Source organism: Canis lupus, chromosome 16 (assembly GCF_048164855.1).
Source record: "Canis lupus baileyi chromosome 16, mCanLup2.hap1, whole genome shotgun sequence".
Lineage (NCBI taxonomy): Eukaryota > Metazoa > Chordata > Mammalia > Carnivora > Canidae > Canis > Canis lupus.
The window spans coordinates 36,778,578-36,797,635 of NC_132853.1; the positions used below are offsets into that span (position 1 = coordinate 36,778,578).

The window sequence follows — 19,058 nt, forward strand, 5'->3', positions numbered from 1 at the left end:
GGACATTGAGGCCAGGCTGAAACACTAAGTTTACAATATATATGTATTGATGATTTGGTTCTGTAATTGTTGCTTATATTAAATAGCTTGTGTTAAAATAGTCACACATCTGGATCTGCATTGTAACCTTGGTGGTTTGCGATAGTACCAGAGCCACTGTTTACTCCACAAGGATTTGAAATCCTAGTTTGACTTTGACCAAAGTTTGACTTTGACCAAACCTACCATTTATTGTTTGCATAGCCTCAGGTCAGACTGGGCAACTTTGGGGCCCAGCTGTGGGGCACTGGCCCATTGTTTAAAGTAGTGCTTCAGCCCCTAGCTGAGAACTGGAAGGTTTTAAGACAACCTAATTAGCCTCATTAAATATGTTTACAACAAAAGGCAGAGCATCAACTCCTTGGCCTTTTTTCTGCCTCCCCCCAAGTGTAAACTAGGTTGTTTCCTTGGTTGGAATAGCATCTGGACTTAAGTCACAAATACTGTACACTCAGTCTCCATTCTGCAGTTAGACTGGAAGAGAACCAGCTTTTAAGACTTTTATAATCTGTGTACTCAGAAGACAAGTGTTTATATCCAACTGATTTGGAAAACTCACCTCTTTTGTGGGGTCTCAGACTCACTCCTTCAGACAATTTGTGCACCAGATTCTGTGTCTCAACTAATTGAGGCTGACCTGAACTTTCAAAGTCCTGGACAGAACAGGGACTAGAACTCACATTAGGTGCTAAGTTCCACATATATTGAGTCCCTCACCTGCTCCTTTTGTACTATAGAGTTCAGAACTAGAGGCAAGGAGGATGGCTGGCCTCTGGGAAAGGTGAAAGGTTCTTATTAGACTGACAAAATGACAAACTGAAGGTCTATGAGTCCTTTTCATGTCCCAGATGGATCAGTGATAAGAAAACAAGGCTTAACCACTTATGATAATGAAGCACATGGGTTTTGCTAGAGAATTTCCACACCTGGTTGGGAAACGGACTTCCAGAGCCTGCCACTGATCTGGTTCCTGTGCTCCTAATGTGGTAGTGCCAGTAAGGAAGTGGACTTCTTGCCTGGAGTGCCATAAAACTAGTTAGTTGGAGCTGAGGCTGTGGCTCTAGGTCGGTACCTACTGGATGAGGTAGGAGACGTGAAGGTGGTGGGGATGTTATTTTTTCTCTGAGGCATTTGTTTTTCCACCTATTTGCCAAACTTGAAAAGCAGCAAGGTCTGGTCAGTAGCTGGGGTTGGAAAAGGGCTGAGGGCTGCCTGAGGAAGCCAGGGCTCTGTGAAAAGGACTTCCCACTCACTGGCCAACTGGGTGCTGTTCGGCTTTCCCTAGTCAGGGCATGGAGGCCAGGTCTTGGTGACACTGAGCATTTTTTAGATCACTCTTTCCCCTCAGTTCTAGATTTCTTTTTTTTTTTTTTTTTTTCTTCTATTTTTATTGACACTGAAATATTGCCCCCAGCCTCACTGGTGAGATCTGTGCAGGGCAGAGGTTGAAACAACAGGTCTACTTCCAAATGCTTATGTGAATTAGGATGTGGGGAGAAATCGGTTTGAATGGAGACTAGTACTGCCAAAGTGGAAACAGAGCCAGGTTTCCGCCCCCACCCAAGCAGGTCACCTTGAGGTCTGGTCCTCCGTTAAGCCCTGAGGCTAGCTAATCTCCCTCCTGAGCTTAGATACCTCTTCTCACTCGTCTAAGGTGTAGCTGCTCTTTGACAGGCCTTACTTGAGTCCTCCTGTCTTCTTCCTGCCAGAAAAAGCCTTGAAGCTGGAGCACCCACTCCACCTGCCAGCGGCAAAAAGAGGTCAACCCCGCAGCAAGTGCTGACCAACTTGGCGCAAAGCCCCAGCTGATCAGCGGGATCCTAGACACAACTGTACATCTCTACATAAGGGGACGTGGGGGAGGGATGACAAACATGGACTTTCTCAGACCAGGGGCAGCGCTAACAGGGTGAGAGAAGATTTTTTTTCTCTCTTAAGAAATTTTGAAAAAAAAAAAAAAAAATTTGAATGTGTTCGGTTAAAATTGCAAAATAAGATAAAAGCTACAGTCTAATTGTATACCTAGGCAAAAATACACACTTTTCTAGAAGGGATACAAAACAACTCTGAATTTTACTTATCTCAATTTACTCCTCTATAATTTGTATTTTTTATCAGCTTGAATTAAAGTTTTTCAAATTTAATTTTTTAGTCTCTTATTTTCAAGAATCTTGGTTTTATCTGGCTTATAGACATTAGCTAATTCCTAATTAGGAAAGAACTTGTTTGAGGACGCTTTCCAACCAGCTGGGGGTTTAAAAGAGCCAGTGTAAATTCAAACAAATAAATTGATGTTATTCCCAGAATTCTATTCCATACCTTGGGATACTCTGGTAGCACCACTAAAGGACTACTGGGCTAAGGTCACCCTGTGGCACACAGGAGTTCCAGATCATGGGTTCCATTATGGGGATCACAGCTTCTGGTCCTAAACCTCATCCAGGAAATTGTACAGGCTGCCAGGTGAGTGAGTATTCATTCCTCTGGCATTTGCTAGCCACCTACCCCAGGATGTGGTGGCAGTTCCATCAAGCACCCAGCACCTGGAAGCATCCAGCTCTTCTTAAGGCTTTGATGTTAAAGCAGGTTTTCTGAAGAACAGATTCTGTTGACCTCACTTGGGGAGGTTTTGTGATGCCTTAAACCCTGGAGTCTAACTTCCTGCTTCTCTAATTTTGTGGTCCTGCTGTTACACTCAAGTGCTTGGCATGGGTCAGGCTCATAGATTTCTCAGGTTTTCAGTCCGTCATTGGTATTACTCTCTGATGCTCTGTACCCTTTGGTAAGTGGGGTCACCAGAAGTGACAGCATGCTGAAGCTTAAAAATGCACTTTCTCACAGGTGGACCTACAAGGAGCTGGCCCAGGTGACAGCCCCTCCACCTAGCCTAGTCCTAGGAGAAAGGCCAAAATTCTCCAGAGGGAGGATTCAGCTAGGGAACCCTGTGAAGAGGTACCAACAACCTGCCTGGAAGGTACCAACAACCTGCCTGGAAGGTACTTAAGTCTTTCTAAATTCCTCACTGTCAACCTCCCCAGTTCTCCACCCACCTTCCCCTGCAAGCTCTGCCTTAGCCACACAATGGCCAGTCCTCCCCTCCTGGGATCTTTCTTTACTCAATTTAAGTTCAAAGTAGGGAAAAACTACACTTGAGAATGAATCATCCATTTTATTTTATTTTATTTTGTCATGTGCTCACAGCATCTCTTTCTCTCTCTCTCTCTCTCTCCCCTCTCCCTGGCAGGTCAGAGATAAATTAAAAATAAAATCTACAAGGAAAATAATTTATAAAAGCACTTCCCAGGCTCATGCCTTCCATTCCTACTGCTCAGTTAGCCGCCCCCCCGCCCCCCAGTATGGAGGAGAATCAGTACTTCTCCCCCCACAACTCACTCCTGCTAGTCTGGGGGTGACTGTACTCCAGAGCCAGGCAAGGGTGGGGGCAGCAGTGGCAAACAGTTAAAAATAAAGACACTGTGGTCCTGGAACCATCTGGCCACCTTGGCGCTCCCCTCTCTGCCTCCCCCAGGAAGTCCTGCCCAGGGCCTTTGCTGAACTGGGGGTGTGGAGAAGCAGCCTGTGGCCGAGAGCCTGGGGGGTAGGTGCCCTCAGCCCCCATTACATGCACTTCTCATTCTTCTAGAAAGAAACAAAAAACAAACAAAAAAAAGCAGACAGAGACCTCGGGACAGAGGAGAAAAATCCCAAGTGTTCACACAGTTACACGGAGTCTTTATGGCAAAGAGAACATTTAGCAGCTTTGAATATTGGGGTATCTCCTTTTTACTCAACACAAGCATTCTAGACCCTATAAGTGAAACAGGGCTCAAGCCCTAAAAAAATCAAAGCGCAAGAAATTCTAAAAGGACTAGTTTGTTTTTGTTGCTGGGTGTTGTGGTTTTTTTGTCTTCCAGTGACATGCCCGGTTGTTGGCAGGGGAGGCCTGAGGGATGGGTCACTCCCCAGTGTTGTGCTAAATACTGCCTGGCTTCTCCACATCATCCCCCTGCCTCAGAGCAGCCCCCAGGAGGCTACAGGCTCAGCTCTAGGGAGGCAATACCAGCACCCCAGCAGCAGAAGAGCTCCAGGCAGCAGGGAGGGGTGAGGGGCACTCGGGCGGGAAGAGAACAGCATTGGCATGCAGGCTCTGATGGAAACGTGGGTGCCTCAGCTCAGGGGGATACTGGGCACAGAGGGAGATGGAGTGGCAGGGCAGTGAGGGACATGCTTGGTGTTGGGGCTGCTGCCACACGGCACGGGGGCCTCGGGGCCTCGTGACCTGTTCCCTCTAACTCTTTGGCCCTAGCCCTCCCAAGCCAGTGTTGGGTCCCAGCGGCTCCCCTCCAAATGAGAACGTTACAGGACATATCCAAGAGCTCCCCTTCGAACCACTACAGGGCAGAAACTGAAAGCTCCTCCCAGATCCCACCTTGTGTTCCACCCTCCCCTGGGATGAAGTGGGGTTTACTCGAGCAGAGGGCGTAGTCCCACCACAAACCTTCTGTCTGGTATCCTGGCCAGACCCAACCTTAACCTGCCCTTTGATTTTCTTCCCGCTTTGATTTTTTTGGGTTTTTTTTTTAATCCCCCTTCCTTTGTTCCTTCCTTGTTTCCTTCCAGGAATGAGACTTTCTATGACTTTCCTCTCACAAGCCCCCCCCTTCCCCTTGGTCGGCCTCCAGCAATGCCAGCACCACCCCTTCCCGCAAAGGAAACAGTAGGGGTGAGGACCCTGTCCACCCAAGTGGTCTGGCCACTTCCGCCCTGCCCCACCCCCACTAGGGGAAGCTGAGCCAGACAGCGCCTGCGCCCTCCTCTTCCTGTCCACTGACCCGCAGTTTATCCCATCTGAGAAGATCTATTGGATAAGAAGGCATTCGAGTCCCCTCTGTAGGTCCAGGTCCAGGCCCAGCCCTTCTCCAGTTTCCATCCCGGTGAGCGTCAACCCCCCTTTCCTCCCCAGGCTCACTTTCTTCGGTCCTTTGGCTTCCTCTCCTGCCTCCGGGCCTGCTGGTCGGCCAAGGTGCGGGGAATGAGGAGGACACTGCCGTCCCCAGCATACTGGAGTGCATACTGACTGGGCGAGTAGGGCCGCCCATTCTCATCCCGCAGCCGCCCAAACACCTCCTGGTACAGGCTCTGGACCTTCTGCTTCATCTGCCGCAAGGACCGGAGGAACTCCACCTTTTCCCGCAGCAGCCGGGCTTTATCACGCTGCAGGTCCTCCACATCCCGCTCCAGGTTCAGGATGGTGTCCAGCTTGCGCTTGCGGCAGTTCTGTGCAGCCATCTTGTTTTTGCCCCGGCGCCGGATGTCACGGATGAGGCTGAGCTGGGCCTCGCTCAGCTGGTATTTGGACAGCAGCTCATTGAACTCCTCCACTGGCAGGTTGATGATTTTGTCATTGGTGAAGGGGATCTTCATGGCTCGGGCTCGATGCTCGTCCCGGCTCATCTGCTTGTCTAGGAAGTCAGCCTGCTTCTCCTTGCTGCCTTTCTTGAGGCCGCTGGGTGGTGGCAGGTCAGCAGAGTCGAGGGCACTGGGCGCCATGTTGTACGTGTGGTTGTGGCCCACGTGCTCCAAATAGGGCAGGCAGGAGAGCTGAGACGGATCCTGGTAGCTCATGCGGCAGAACTTGGAATACTCCGGCTGGTAACCCACAGCGCCCTCAGCCTCTTCTAGATCCAGGGTCTCAGAGTCAGAGCTGTAGCCAACAGCACCTTCCTCAGAAAAGGAGGAAGAAGCTGAGGAAGAAGCAGAGGAAGAGGAGGACGAGGAAGACGAGGAGGAGGAAGAGGACGAGGAGGAAGAGGAAGAAGAGCTGCCTTCAGAGCTGCTCAGGGAGGAAGGGCTATGGCTAGAGTCCAAGGAGAGGCCTGAGTCAGAGTCAAACTCTTCTTCGAGCTGGGAGGCCTGCACAGGGTTAAAGCCCTCTTCGATGGCCAGGTCCATCAGGCTTATCTCGTCCAGCATGGCTTCGTCTAACAGGCCCCCCAGAGGGTCAGGCAACTCGGGGCCTGCCGTGTCATTGGCTGTGCCGTTGAGCTGGGGTGGAAAGAAGAGCCCCGCCAGGTTGGTGGAGCCAAAGCTGGAGTTGAGGCTGGTGGAATTGCTGGGGAGCAGCGGGAGCAGCGTGGAGCCGCTGGCCACAGGCAGGCTCTCCGCCTCGGGACTGAAGAGTGAGAAGTCCTGGCTGCAGCCCCCCAGGGACGCCTGATGCAGGCTGACATTCTGATTGATGGGAGTGTTGGGGGCAAGGCTATAGTTGGTGCTCAAGGGGTCTCCAGGAGGGGCATTGTACAGGATCTCATTTGTTGAAGTGTTCACTTCCATGGCCTGGGAGGGGAGAAGAGCGTCACAGTTCACTCTGAGCAGACTCCCTCCCTCAGCGTGGCTGGGGGCTCACACCAGCAGGCACCTGACACTGGCACAGCTGTGCGGGCGGACAGGCAAGAGACTGGAATCCAGAGCCCAGGGTTAACTCCTGGCCCTTCTTGGTCCATTAGCCCAACTAGGCCTGGTAGAGATGAGTACTCCCTGTGGACCCCACCTCAATGCACAGCTGACTGGCTCCTGATCCTCCCTTCCTTGGAGGAAGAAGGAAACACCCAGCCCTGGAGTGAGAAAACCTAGCTGCACCACTTGCTGTGTGACCACAGACACATCACTTAACCTCTCTGAGTTTCAATTTCCTCCCCTCTAAAATAACAAAGGGCTGACTAGATAACTGTGAGGGTCAGGAAAGCTGGCACCGGCTATAAAAGCACCACATGAATGTCCAGTTTGTTTTTTTTTTTAATGCTAATAAAACCTGGAAGCCTTCAGTCAAGTGATTATCTACCTAAAAGGAAGGATGAAGGCATCCCTATGGGCCAGTCCTGCTTTCAAAGCCTCAACCCTGGGGTTTTAACCCAAACCCCACTCCTGACTGCACCCCCTACCCTAAGGAGACACCCAAACAATTACCTCTCAGTGTCCCCACTTTCCTATGGATTAGACAGAGAAGTGTTACTTTCTTTTCCCAGAGGTGAAACAGCAACTGAATGTGAACACCCAAACCCACCCCCCACCCCGCACCCCTCATCTGAGAACCCTGTGCCCTGTTCTTGTAATCCTACCTGCATTTCCATAATGGACATGAGATCTTGCCACTGCTGCTCCAAATCAAATGGCGACTCTGTCCCCGTCAGGAGAGGAGACAAGAGGTTGTTTTGAAGACCGGGGGGCTCACTCTCACTAGGCACTGCTTCTGTTATGCTGGAAATGTCTGCTGGAAACTAGGGCAAAACACAGAGGCTTCAGCAAGGAGAAGGCAAGACCACCGAATGCACTCCTCCCAGAGACTACCACCTCCGGTTCTGTCTCTTCCTTCCTCTGAATTTACCCCCGCAGCCAGGACCAGGCCAGCAGCAGGAGCTGTCCCCTCAGGCAGCCGCAAACGGACACACGGCGTGCAGGCTGCCCTGCTGGCTCAGTGGGCTCTCCCTGGAGCCCTGCTCACCTCAGCATTCTCCCCAAAGGGGCAGGTGGCCTCCAGCAGCCTAAGGCACTCTTCCAGGGACAGGGCCGTCTGGTCCTCCCCACCAGGCACCTGTGGCAACAGCAACTGTAAGTCTGACTGCCCCGGGCCCTGGCCGCCTGCGGGCCAAAGCCTTATCCCCAGCCTTTCCAGGGCGGGGAGCTGAAGGAGGGCCGCAGTGGCTACAAGCCTCCACTCTCCCTCTGTTCCCGGGCTGATGGCTGGCCCTGAGTCTCCGACTCCAGGAAAGAACAGAGGGAGAGGGGAAGAGTCCTGATAGAAACAGGAAGCTGCTGGGTGCTTTGCCTCCTCTGTGCTGTTGGTGACCAAGGCCTGGTTCCTCTGCTTCTCTGCTGCTCATCCACTCCCCCTTCCTCAGCGCAAGTGACTTGGAGACCCCAACCCAAAAGATACATTCGGGTTCATTCCACAGACAGAACCTGCCATCTTTAAGAAGTCTCTAGAAGTGGGCAGAGATGGGCGTACCTGTGCAGGGAAGCTCTCCCCAGTTTCTCCATCCACTAGCAGGTTTCGCGCCAGAGCTTCTGCACCCTCGCCTGACCAGGTGTCCTCCTGCTCCGCTCCATCTCGCAGGTCCTTATCCACATCCTGCTCCTTCTGGCGATGACTATAGTCAAAAATCTCACGCCCAGCCCCCAGGTCAATATCCTGTCGCCAAAGGATGTCAATCAGATCTATGTCCTGAAAGACAAATCATGGTGACTTTAGCTCTCGGATCCAGGGGTCTTTCCTAGCATCACTCTGATTAGTCCTGGGAGTTGGGGGGCAGCTCTCCCAGCCCCATCCCCTTCGTACCAACAAGGCTTCATTCATCCATTTCCAGATACCAGCCTCCAAAAACAAAACAAAAAAACAACCAAAAAACCCCAAGAGCTAGCAAAAATTACCAGCATGACCAACCCCACACAAGCCTGTGGGCTTAGCACCAGAGGTACAGCCAGGCCAAAAGGCAGGGCCACCCTCACCGCTCCACAAGAAAGAAGGGGGAAGCAGGAGATACTTCTCATTCTGGAAATGGGAATCCCTTCACACTTGGGCTTGTACGATGCTGGCCAGGCCACGCAAGGGCGAACTGTCATGCAGAATTGCTCTGAGGTGGCCAGGCTTGCATCAGACTATGGTGCCATTTCATTTGCATAAAGAGGTGGGGTGGGCCAGAGAGGAAAATCCCTGCATTTGCAACCACCTGCTGCAACCAATGACAACGATGGGCTGCCTCCAGCCCTTCCTACAGCCATTCCCCCTTCCCTGGCTGAGGCAGGAGTAAGGCCGGACACCCACAACTCTTAAAGCCCAGGCTCACCTCAAGATCCATCCCTTCCAGAACTCCCACTCTCAGCTGATCCCAGCAAGCTGCCTCTGTCCCAGGAGAGCCTCGGGCAGTCAGATGATCCTCACTGGGCACCCCACCCCTGCCAAGGCCGGCCCCTGGTGTCCCTTCACACCAGCACTCTCACTCCCTTCCTCACCACACCCCAGGACTCACGGATGCTCCGTCAGTCAACCCACTCAAGGACATGGGCCCCATCACCACTCAGCCACAACTGCCACCATAGGCACCAAAATGCCTCCTTCCCACTGTAACCTGGTGGCTCCTGATCAGTTCCTGCACCAACTGCCATCCCCAGTGCCACCAGCATCGAGCCCCAATAAATAAGAGCCATTTGGGCTTCCTACACATGCCATCTCCTGTGGCTAAAGAAACCCTGAACTCTTGCCTTCCACTCAGAGGTTAAAAAAGCACTTTCCAGAAAGCAATATCCTTACACAAGACCCACCTCCCCAGCCCTACCCAGGTATCCCTTTCCCACCGGAACCCTCCCAGATCGTAAGACCTCCCAGGTGTACCTCTCCCTTTACTCTCCCCACATACACCAACCTGAACAGAAGCCCTGGACCCAGGAGCAGAGGGGGGCTGGGCCACCCGGTGACCAGCCAGCAAAGAGTTAAGGGGCCGGCTCCCTTTGGCATGGCCCCCACCACTGTGAGAGCTGCGGTCCAGGCGGGTCATGGTCTGCGAGATGAGCCCCAGGGCAGCTGGTGCCGGGAAGCCGGACAGGGGGCTGCAAGGAGCTCTTGGCTTGCAGGGAGCACACCAGGCTGGAAGGGTGGCCCCTTGCTAGCTCCAAGGGGCCCGAGGAGGGTGCCCCGCCCGTGCTGCTGCCTGGGCGGCCCAGCCCAGCCCCCTTTCTCCATCCTCGAGCAGCCCCCTCCCACCTCACAACCCCAGTTCCACTCAGGCACCCGGCAGCCCCCACCCTGAGCTCACCGCAGAGGCTGCAGTGAGATGGGACTCCCACCCCATGCTCCGTGCTCAAGCTGCAGAGGAGAGCAAGCTCCCTCCAGGGCCTAGCCGCCCGCTCCTCCCTCTCTCCCCCTCCCCACGCCCCCCAAACTTGTTACCTAGGCTGCAGCAAGGAGCCAATCCCCTCCCCCTCCCACCCCGCAGGTCACTGCTGAGGCTGCGGAGAGCCAATCCCCTCCCCCAGGTCAGCAGCTGGGCTGCGGAAAGAGCCAATCCCCTCCCACTGTCGTTACCTAGGCTGCGACGAGAGCCAATCTCCTCCCCCAAGTCTCCGCTGGAGATGCGGAAGGAGCCAATCCCCTCCCACCGCCTGTTACCTAGCTGCAGCCGGGAGCCAATCTCTGCACCAGGGCAGCTGGAGAAGCTGCCGCAAGGAACCAGCCCATCCCTGGGCCGCCTCCGTCTCCTCAAGGAGACGCACCCAGGGGCGGGCAGCCCCACCCAGCCCAGTCAGCCAGCCGGGGTGGCGCAGTGAGAGAGCCCTGGGGGGGAAGGGGTGCCACTCTCCCTCCTGTCGCATCCTGCTTCCCCAGCCCACTCAGGACTGGGCAGAAACCACTCCCGCAGCTTCTCGGGGAATCTAGTTCTTCCCTAGAAGTGAAAGGAGTTTTCCTGTTCCTCAGAAGGGCTGTGGCCAGTCGTCCTGAAGCCCAAGGACCACAAGCTAGGCTGGGCTAGGACCCGGTGCACCCAGGCCTGCTGGGAGCGGGGGGGGGGGGGGGGGGGGGGAGGGTATCTGTCTGTCCCCCTACCAAAGGCCAGAGGAGAGGAGGAAGGAAAGCCCTCTCCACGCTGCTGAGATGTCACAGCGCTGACCAGGCCTCGCCCCAGGCAAGACAAGGGAGACACGAGCCTGAGGCTCACATCGAAAGAGCCGGGTGCTCCGCACCATCCTGGCCACACACGTGTGCCACGCTCCCCCTCTGCCACAGCTCTGTTCAAGAGCTTCTCTGCCAGAGCCCTGGCCCACATCTCCAAAGCAAGAAAAATGCCACCAACAGAATCAGGATCACAGTTCCAGCTTCCATCCTCACTGCTGCACCCCTTGAGCCTAAGGTCAGGTCAGGGACAGTATGTTCTCCTTGGTCACAGACTGCTCCTCGCTGGGAAAGAGTTGTACACAAGCCATCCCCTGCTCTGGGCGGAGTGCCAACCTCGAGGGGAATCCTATCCCTGACAAGGGCCTGGGCCACGGCTGTCCATGGAACCGGCCTGGCAGCAGGGGTGGGGGGAGGCTGCCACCCCGGGGGAGAATACCAGCTCCAGCAGTGCCTGTCACATGCTCGGGACCTGGGTATTTTTATCCTGGAGTTGCTGAGGAAATGTTGTTCTGGACACGTAATAATCCTCCCTTCCCCCACACCCAGCCTAGGGCCCTAATGCTGACCCACCCCCAACCCCAAAGGGAGCAGAGAAGGCCTGGGGTCAGGGACAGCACAACCTTCCTGAAGCCAAGGAATGGAAGTAAGCAGGGCCAAAGTCTCATCCCATTCTGCCCCAAACCATCCACTTACAGCCAGACAGCCCAGCCCAGCCCACCCCATTCCAGCCCAGGAGAGCTCCCAAGGGGAACAGGAAGCTTCCCCTGCAGAGTTCCCAGGAGCAAGCCCAGTTACACGCCCACCCCTTGGGGAGCTCCATCAGGGCAGAAGGATGGAAGAGGCGGCTGGGAAGCATACTTCTTCAGACCACTGTGCCAACTCTGAAGCCCATTTGACAGAAAAGAACAGAGGAAGCAGAAAAAAGGTACAGTTCCCAGTGGCACTGGAAGAATCTGAGAAATGAGGCACTGCAAGGTAAGGAATGCTCACAGCTCCCATGCTCAAATAATTCTAGTCTCTCTCAAAGCAGATCAAGTATGAGCCAGCTGAGCATAGAGCAACGCTGGCACTACTGATGTCTGGGGCCAGATCAATCTGACCTTTGGGGGCTATCCTATGCTTTTTAGTAAGTTTAGCAGCATCCCTGGCTTCTCCCCATAGATGCCAATTGTACCTCTTCCAGCTGTGACACCCAAAACTGTCTCTGACAATATGACATTGCCATTATTATCCCCTGGACGGGCAAAATCGCCCCAAGTTGAAGACTACTGGCCCAGGGGAAGCCACAAGCTTTGACAGCCACTGACATCCAAAGGGGGTCAGGAACAGGCTCACATGCAGGACAGGAGACAAAACCTGGTCTGACTGGCGGGCAGAAAAAGAACCAAGATCTGTAGCACCTGTAAAACTTTTACATATCCACCCCCATCCCCAGGCCTCAGCTCTTGAAAACCCAGTGCAGTGCAAGCCAGCCTTCCCTTCCTTTCATGGCCAGGAGAATGTAGCAGGCGTTTTCTCAAGCTCCCAAGGCTAAGTGGCAAGTCTGGGCTAAACACGGAGCTCAAGGTCGTTTTATCATGTTGGTGAGGTGGGAGCAGCAGGAGCCATTCGCATCGTTAAAGACAAGTCCCTCACTTTCTGCCCAGAACAGTGTGTCAGCCACGTGTCAGGAGCTAAACATCTCTGACAGCTCAAAGCCAGCCGACTTAGGCAGCAGAATGCAGTTTCTCTTCTAGCTCCCAGCCCTCTCCTCCCTACTCCCTGCAGGCCTTAGCAAGGAATGGGAGCCTTGGCCCTCTCCTGGCCAATAATCACTCTGTAAATCTACCCCTTGGCTCAGGCCCAGGAGAGCCGACTTATCAAGGACCTTACAACAACAGGCCTGACCACAAAGGAGGAGAACTTCAGGATATGCATGTGTGTTTTGATGTGGGGGAGGTACAAGGCAAGAGTCCACCAAGTATTTGTGTCTTAGCAACAAATACACACCGCATCAAAGCCCATCACAACACGATGCCCTCCCCCACCCCGTGCCTCCAACAATCCTGTTGAAATCCAAGCAGTAAACACGCTGGCATGTTCTAGGAACCTCCCACTGTCCTGACAGTACATTTAGAGGTGGGTCAATGGTTCACCACAAGGAAATGCTCCCAGCCCCCAGTCCTGGTCCGACAATTTAGCTCATTCCTGTCAAAGAACAATGCCTGAGATCCCTTCCCCTCCCAAAACACTGTAGTTCTTCACAGGGTTAGTACTATGACCTTACTCCTTTAGGATCGGCCCACCCCCCACCCCCGAAACCCCAAACCCCTCTCATCCACCCCGACGTGTGGTCACTAACCTCTTTGGTTAGGTCTCCACTGACTGGAGGGGCTACAGCTCCCAAATCCTCCAAATCTTCACTGAATCCCTGCTCCGTTTCGCTTTCTCGCACCCCGTTGTCTGGGCCTGTCACATCTTGAAGGCCACTGGAACTCTCGAGGGTGAGGCCTGAGCTGGGCTGGCTGCCAGAGACAGACCCCTCTGGATCCCGGTGGACCAGCCAGGCGTTTACCTCAGTGGTCGGCACCTGGAACCTGTCCAGCGCCCTCACCTGACTGAGGAGCCGCCGGGCCGTGAAGTAATTGTCCAGGTCTATGCTCTTGGGGTGGATACCATAGCCATCCAAGGTATTCCTCAGGTTGTGGAACTGGGTCTGAGTATAGGCAGAACTGGGCCCCAGGATGATCTCCCGGAGCGGGGGAAGCTGTGAGGTCAGGTAAGTATCCACGTCCACCCGCACCCCAATCAAACTCAGCAGAATGGTGAACTGGAGGAGTCCTTCCGTTAAGTATTTCTTCAGAGAAAGCATTGCTGAAGGACCAGAATGTTTATGCTTTTTGGTTTTTAAATCTTCAAACACAAATCAAGGCCACTGCTCTGGTGCTCCAGCCAGCAAGTTACCCTCCTCAGTGCCAAACCCTGTAGCCCACCCTGGCAGAACACAGGGGCTGAGCTCCCAGACAGCCTCAGAGGAAAGCACACCCCGTGAAGCCAAGGCCACACTCCAGACCACATTCACTTTTCCCTTCTCGGCACCTCACCTCTGCATGTACAACTGTTGCTAACCCAGTCCAGGCCCTCGGGGCCCACGTGACTTACTGTCTCCACAGTCCACATACAGTCACTTCCTCACTCACATCAGTTGTCCTCTCTGTAGATTCCACTGCAGGCTGTTCTCAGGAACAGCTGATGGATTTTTTTTTTTTTCCTTCTCTCTAAGGTTTATTTTCTTTGGCTGGAGCTACAGGCCTTTTGTCTTGGGTCAGAGTGTCCCGCCTCCTCCACACTTACCAGGGGGGTTTCCAGAGAAACCTGAAATGGGAATCACAAGAGCAACAAGATAAGATTCCAAAACTTTCACACCAAGATTAAGGCAGTAGGCAGGAAACACATTCAAGTGCCACTTTTATATTTTATTGAAAAATAATTCCATTACTCTACTCCCAGGGAAAGAAAAACTAAAAATATGTTACAGGTAGAACAACTAGGAAAGGAAAATATTGCTCAGGAAGGATCCCTGTCTCTGGATACCAAATTTGTAATACCCTAAAAGGTAGCTTGTTTTGGATAAGCAGATAATGCCTGGGGCATCCAAAATATTTTGCACTTGTCTGATTTACTGACCCTCCCCCACCCCATCCCCACACTACCCAGCTTCTATTTTTAGCATGAGAAGTCCATTTCCTATCTTAAAGAAAAGTTGTATCCTCCATCTCCCAAGAGAAAACTGCCTACAATCCCTGTGCCTTCCAGTTCTAAAGGGAAGGGAGGGACTATAATGGGAGAAGAGTGTAAAAGGACATGAGAACAACATCCAGGGCACCTAACTCCGCAAAATAATGCCTTTTGTTTTCCCAACTTTAAAATCTGATTTCTCTTTCCTAGCTCTCACATTAAAAGGGGGAAGGGAGGCTGATAGGGCCTTGGGGGGGGGGGCGGGGTTGAGGCAGGAGGATTATTCCACCCAGAATTTGCAATAGGCAGGTTTTATTTTCATTCATATGACCTTCTGTGCCACAGCAGGAGGATAAGGCCAAGTTCTCAGCGCGGATAGCCAAGTGGGGAGGGAGTAAATCTGCCTTTCAGTTTCTGATCTCTACTTTTGAGCTTCCATTAACCTCATAAAACGGAGACATAATTCTCCTCTTCACTGTTGTGACCCACCTACCAACTTCGTCTAAAGGGGAAGAGGGACACACGGACGGACGGACGGACACACAGACACCTTATTTGGTTAAAGTAAACGCAACTGCGACCCAGAATCCCTGCTTACACGACCCTCCCGTTCTCACGCAATTTATTACTAAAACCTCCCAAGAGACAATTAAGTTCGAGAAACCGGACAAGGCCCCTTAAAGACGGAGTAAAGCCAGAGGCCTCAGGTCTGAGCCCGGTCCCACCCCGCCCCGGATACCCGAGTCCGGCTGGGACCAAGTCGCCATGCCCGCTGTCGGCGCCTCGGCTTCTAGCCTTCTGGGGCAACAGCGAACAAGTGCTACTCGGCCGGCCTTGACCCACCCTCACAGCCAAACCCCACCCCGCCCTCCGTCCCGATGGCCCCACCCCGCTCCCGGCCTGGGCCTCACACCACGCCTTCTCGCGCCCTCAGCCCTCCCCGGCCCAACCCACCCCGGAGCTGCCTTTCTCCACGGCCCGGCGGCCCCTCCCTGCCAGGCCCAGGGCCCGGGCCGACGCGAACCTAGCTCGCCCGCCCGTTCCCGCCTCCCGCCTCCTGCCTCCTGCCCCTGGGCTCCACCCCGCCGCCCTTCACCCCATAGGCCTCGGCCCCGCGGAGCGGCGCCGCCCCCCGTCGGGGAAAGGAAGGTGCCTGGTACCCGCTGCAGAGCTCGGCGTCCGCCGCTGCCGCCACAGCAGGCCCTCAGCTCGAGTCCCGGCCTTGCCGCCGCCACCGCCGGCCGGCCTAGAGCTCCCCAGCCTCCGCTTCCCTCCCCGCCCCCTCCTCCCACCTCCCTCGGAAGCCCGCCTTCGCGTCCTTCCTAGGACCAGGTTGCTCCAATCAGCGAGCCGGGACTGAGGCCGACGCCGGATGTCATTTTGATTGACAGCCAGAGGGGCCCAATGGCTGAGTGTGCCTCCTCCTTCCTTTCCCGATTTCCCAAGACTGACATGGCCCACAGCCCAGTGGGCGCACAGGCCCGCCCCGCGGCGTGGGCTCACCAATAAGTGGGGCGAAGGCCCTGTCGCCCGGCATTCTGGCCCCTCCGCGGTGCGTCGGCCGCCCGAAGTATTACAGGCTGGTGGCGGAGCAAAGTGTGCAGGCTGAGCGCTTCCAGCGCATTCCTCAGCCGGGGGATAAGGGCCTGGGGCAGGGGGCCAGAGACGGTATCGCTGCGGGAGCGCGGAGTCTACTCCCCCGCCCTGAAGTTTCCCACGGTGACTTGCAAAAGTCCAGGGAGACCTGAGGGGCCGAGGCGGGACACAGAGCATGTGTTTCCCGCGGTGGCGACGCTGGGGCCGCCATATTGGGTGCTGGCAGCGGAAACCACGCTCGCCGCTTCCGCTCTGTGCCCACAGGCACCGCGACGCGTGCCAGCCAGGGTCGATTGCGTCGCAAGCCCCGGGCCAGGGGTCTCGTGGCGGGGATGGCCCAGCGGGCAGGTTGCCACCCCGTTGGCGGCGTGAGGGATGTGGCACAACTGGCGATGTTTGTCGTGAAAGGGACGTCCCGTAGAGCTCCCCTTTCGCGTCTTGTCCCACCCCCGCCCCTACCACCATGGACCTGAGTCTTGCCTTTCAGGAACTTTCCTGGGTCTCGGGTGCGGGCCAGTCTCGCCTCGCCAACATCTTTGTGACTTTGGAACGTTGCTTTATACCCAGCCTCACTTGGGGGAGCTTGTTAAACCTGCAAATTCTGAGGCCTCTCTCCAGAGATCGTGATTCACTTACCCTGGGGGTGGCGGTCTGAGAACCTTCCAGCTTAGTAACGACTCGGATAATTTGGGTTGCGGTTCACAGTACTTTGTTCCCAGCTGTGGGGCAAAGAGGCACCGACTCCCAGGAATCCTCAGGAATCCTCGTAATCTAGTGGGCGAAATCACTGGTCCTTGTAGAGCTAAGGACAAGGCCAACTGCTAACTCTTCAGATAACAACATGCAGTCCTCACGTGTTTGGAGAGTTGGAAGGCTTAATTTGGATGGTTCACAGTTTTTTTGGTTTTTTTTGTTTTTTTTTTCCAAGGTTTTATTTATTCATGAGAGACACAGGAAGAGACATAGGCAGAGGGAGAAGCAGCGGCCCCCCTCCTGGCTGTGGGGAGCCTGATGCAGGGCTCCCATCGCAGGACCCAGGACCCCTACCTGACCCAAAGGCGGATGCACAACCACTGAGCCACCCAAGTGCCCAGTTCACAGATTATAAAACACTTTAAAAATTCATACAGAAAGGTACACCAGGGTCCATTCATTGACTCCTTAAACTGCTGAGGTAGTTATGCATTTCAAAGACTGATTCACAGAGCACTTGTTTATTTACTCCTTCGTTTTACAATTTGGCTTCTAGTAAATGCTAGAATAAAAACTCCATGAGGACTAGAATTCCATGCATTAACTGTTGAGTCCTCAAAACTTAGAAGAGTGCCAGGAACAAAATAGACAAATACTGAATGATTGGAGAACTCCAGCAGGCAGGCCTGTGATGAAAAGTTCCTGCTAAAAGAGGTTCCTGGGTGGCTAGGTCGGTTAAGCGTTTGCCTTGGGCTCAGGTCATGATCTCAGGGTCCTGGAATGGAGCCCCACAGTGGGGGCTCCCTGCTCCGAGGAGAGCCTTCTCCCTCTGCCGCTCCCCCTGCTTGTGCTCTCTCACTTGCTCTTCCTTAAATAAATAAAATCTTAAAAAAAAAATCTGCTAAAGGCAGAAATTAATATGTGGAAGACGTGGTTTTGAAAGATATGACATGTTACCAAGGAAATGGGAGACCATTCAGCCCCTGAATTAGTAAGACCATGAAGGTAAATACTGCTATTGGATAAGAAAAGAGGAGAGGGACGCCTGGATGGCTCAGCGGTTGAGTGTCTGCCTTTGGCTCAGGGTGTGATCCGGATTGCCGGAATCAAGTCCCACGTCGGGCTCCCTGCATGGAGCCTGCTTCTCCTCCCTCTGCCTCTGTCTGTGCCTGTCTCTTTCTGTGTGTCTCTCATGAATAAAATAATAATAATAATAATATATATATATACACCAAGAGAGTTAAGGGAATATTAAAAAACCATAGAACTGAAAGGTACCTAAGCTGGATTAAAGTTACAGGGCTTAAATACAAGACTTTGGAGGTGCCTGGGTGGCTCAGTACATTAAGCCTCTGCCTTGGCTTGGGTCATAATCCCAGGGTCCTGGGATGTAGCCCCACATTGGGGTGTCTGCTCAGCCAGGGGGGCTCTCCTTCTCCCTTTCCTTATTTTTTTTTAATTTGTTTTTTATTGGTGTTCAATTTACCAACATACAGAATAACCCCCAGTGCCTGTCACCCATTCACTCCCACAACCCGCCCTCCTCCCCTTCTACCACCCCTAGTTTGTTTCCCAGAGTTAGGAGTCTTTACCTTCTGTCTCCCTTTCTGATATTTCCCACACATTTCTTCTCTCTTCCCTTATATTCCCTTTCACTATTATTTATATTCCCCAAATGAATGAGAACATATAATGTTTGTCCTTCTCCAACTGACTTACTTCACTCAGCTCTCCCTTTCCTTCTGCCTCTCACCTTGCTTGTGCTCTCTCACAAGCTGTCAAATAAAATCTTTTAAAAAATTTTTTAACAATGCAAGACTTTGGAGAAGATAGAAGCGTGTTGTTTGTTTCACACAGCAAATACAGAACAATTTTAAGCCTTGACAGTGTTTTAAAATAACAACTGGGCAATCCTTTAATCTGTGGAAAACCTTAGTACCAACAAAACTGGTGTTTTAAACAGGTCCACTTGTATTTTCCAAGTTCTTTTTGAGCTGCATAGCAGGGTACCAGGTACCTGGGATAAGAGATAAAGTCCTATAGTGGACGCCAAACTGACCAACGTGAAGTCAAATCGGGTAAATATTCACTCAAATGAAATGACAGCAGTAGGTGGGAGGGCCACCCTGGGGAGCTAACATGTGACACTGTCAAGTCACTTTGAAAGCCTAAATTCATTTGGTCACATTTAATGACTCAAATTTGTTGAGCTAGCACTCCTACCCATCCTATCCTTTCCTTTCTAGGGTCCTGGGTGCAGAGGGCAGGCAGGGCACAGGCACGAAGAGTAGGAGGGACTCCATGTTAATCCCTAGAGAAGGTGGGGAGAGGTGTGGAAAAGGTTTTT

General features: G+C 53.3%; 1 protein-coding gene across 8 annotated transcripts; it reads right to left on the reverse strand.

Annotated features, from left to right (window-relative positions):
* Positions 1 to 3,188: 3,188 nt before the first annotated feature.
* On the reverse strand, positions 3,189 to 16,145 carry NFE2L1 (NFE2 like bZIP transcription factor 1). 8 transcript variants are annotated; one of them, XM_072780259.1, is made up of 7 exons: positions 15,162 to 15,317; positions 13,847 to 14,059; positions 13,047 to 13,558; positions 8,045 to 8,260; positions 7,541 to 7,630; positions 7,158 to 7,316; positions 3,189 to 6,375 (listed from the first exon to the last, which is right to left on the reverse strand). In XM_072780259.1, the coding sequence occupies exons 3-7, from the start codon at positions 13,554 to 13,556 to the stop codon at positions 5,005 to 5,007; spliced, it is 2,346 nt and encodes a 781-aa protein (XP_072636360.1). In that variant the 5' UTR covers positions 13,557 to 13,558; positions 13,847 to 14,059; positions 15,162 to 15,317; the 3' UTR covers positions 3,189 to 5,004. The 8 variants fall into 8 exon arrangements, with proteins under 8 accessions (XP_072636360.1, XP_072636359.1, XP_072636358.1 ...); XM_072780258.1 differs by lacking the exon at positions 15,162 to 15,317 and adding an exon at positions 15,926 to 16,145 and having other exon boundaries at positions 13,047 to 14,059; XM_072780257.1 differs by lacking the exon at positions 15,162 to 15,317 and adding an exon at positions 15,583 to 15,730 and having other exon boundaries at positions 13,047 to 14,059.
* Between the last annotated feature and the right edge of the window lie 2,913 nt (positions 16,146 to 19,058).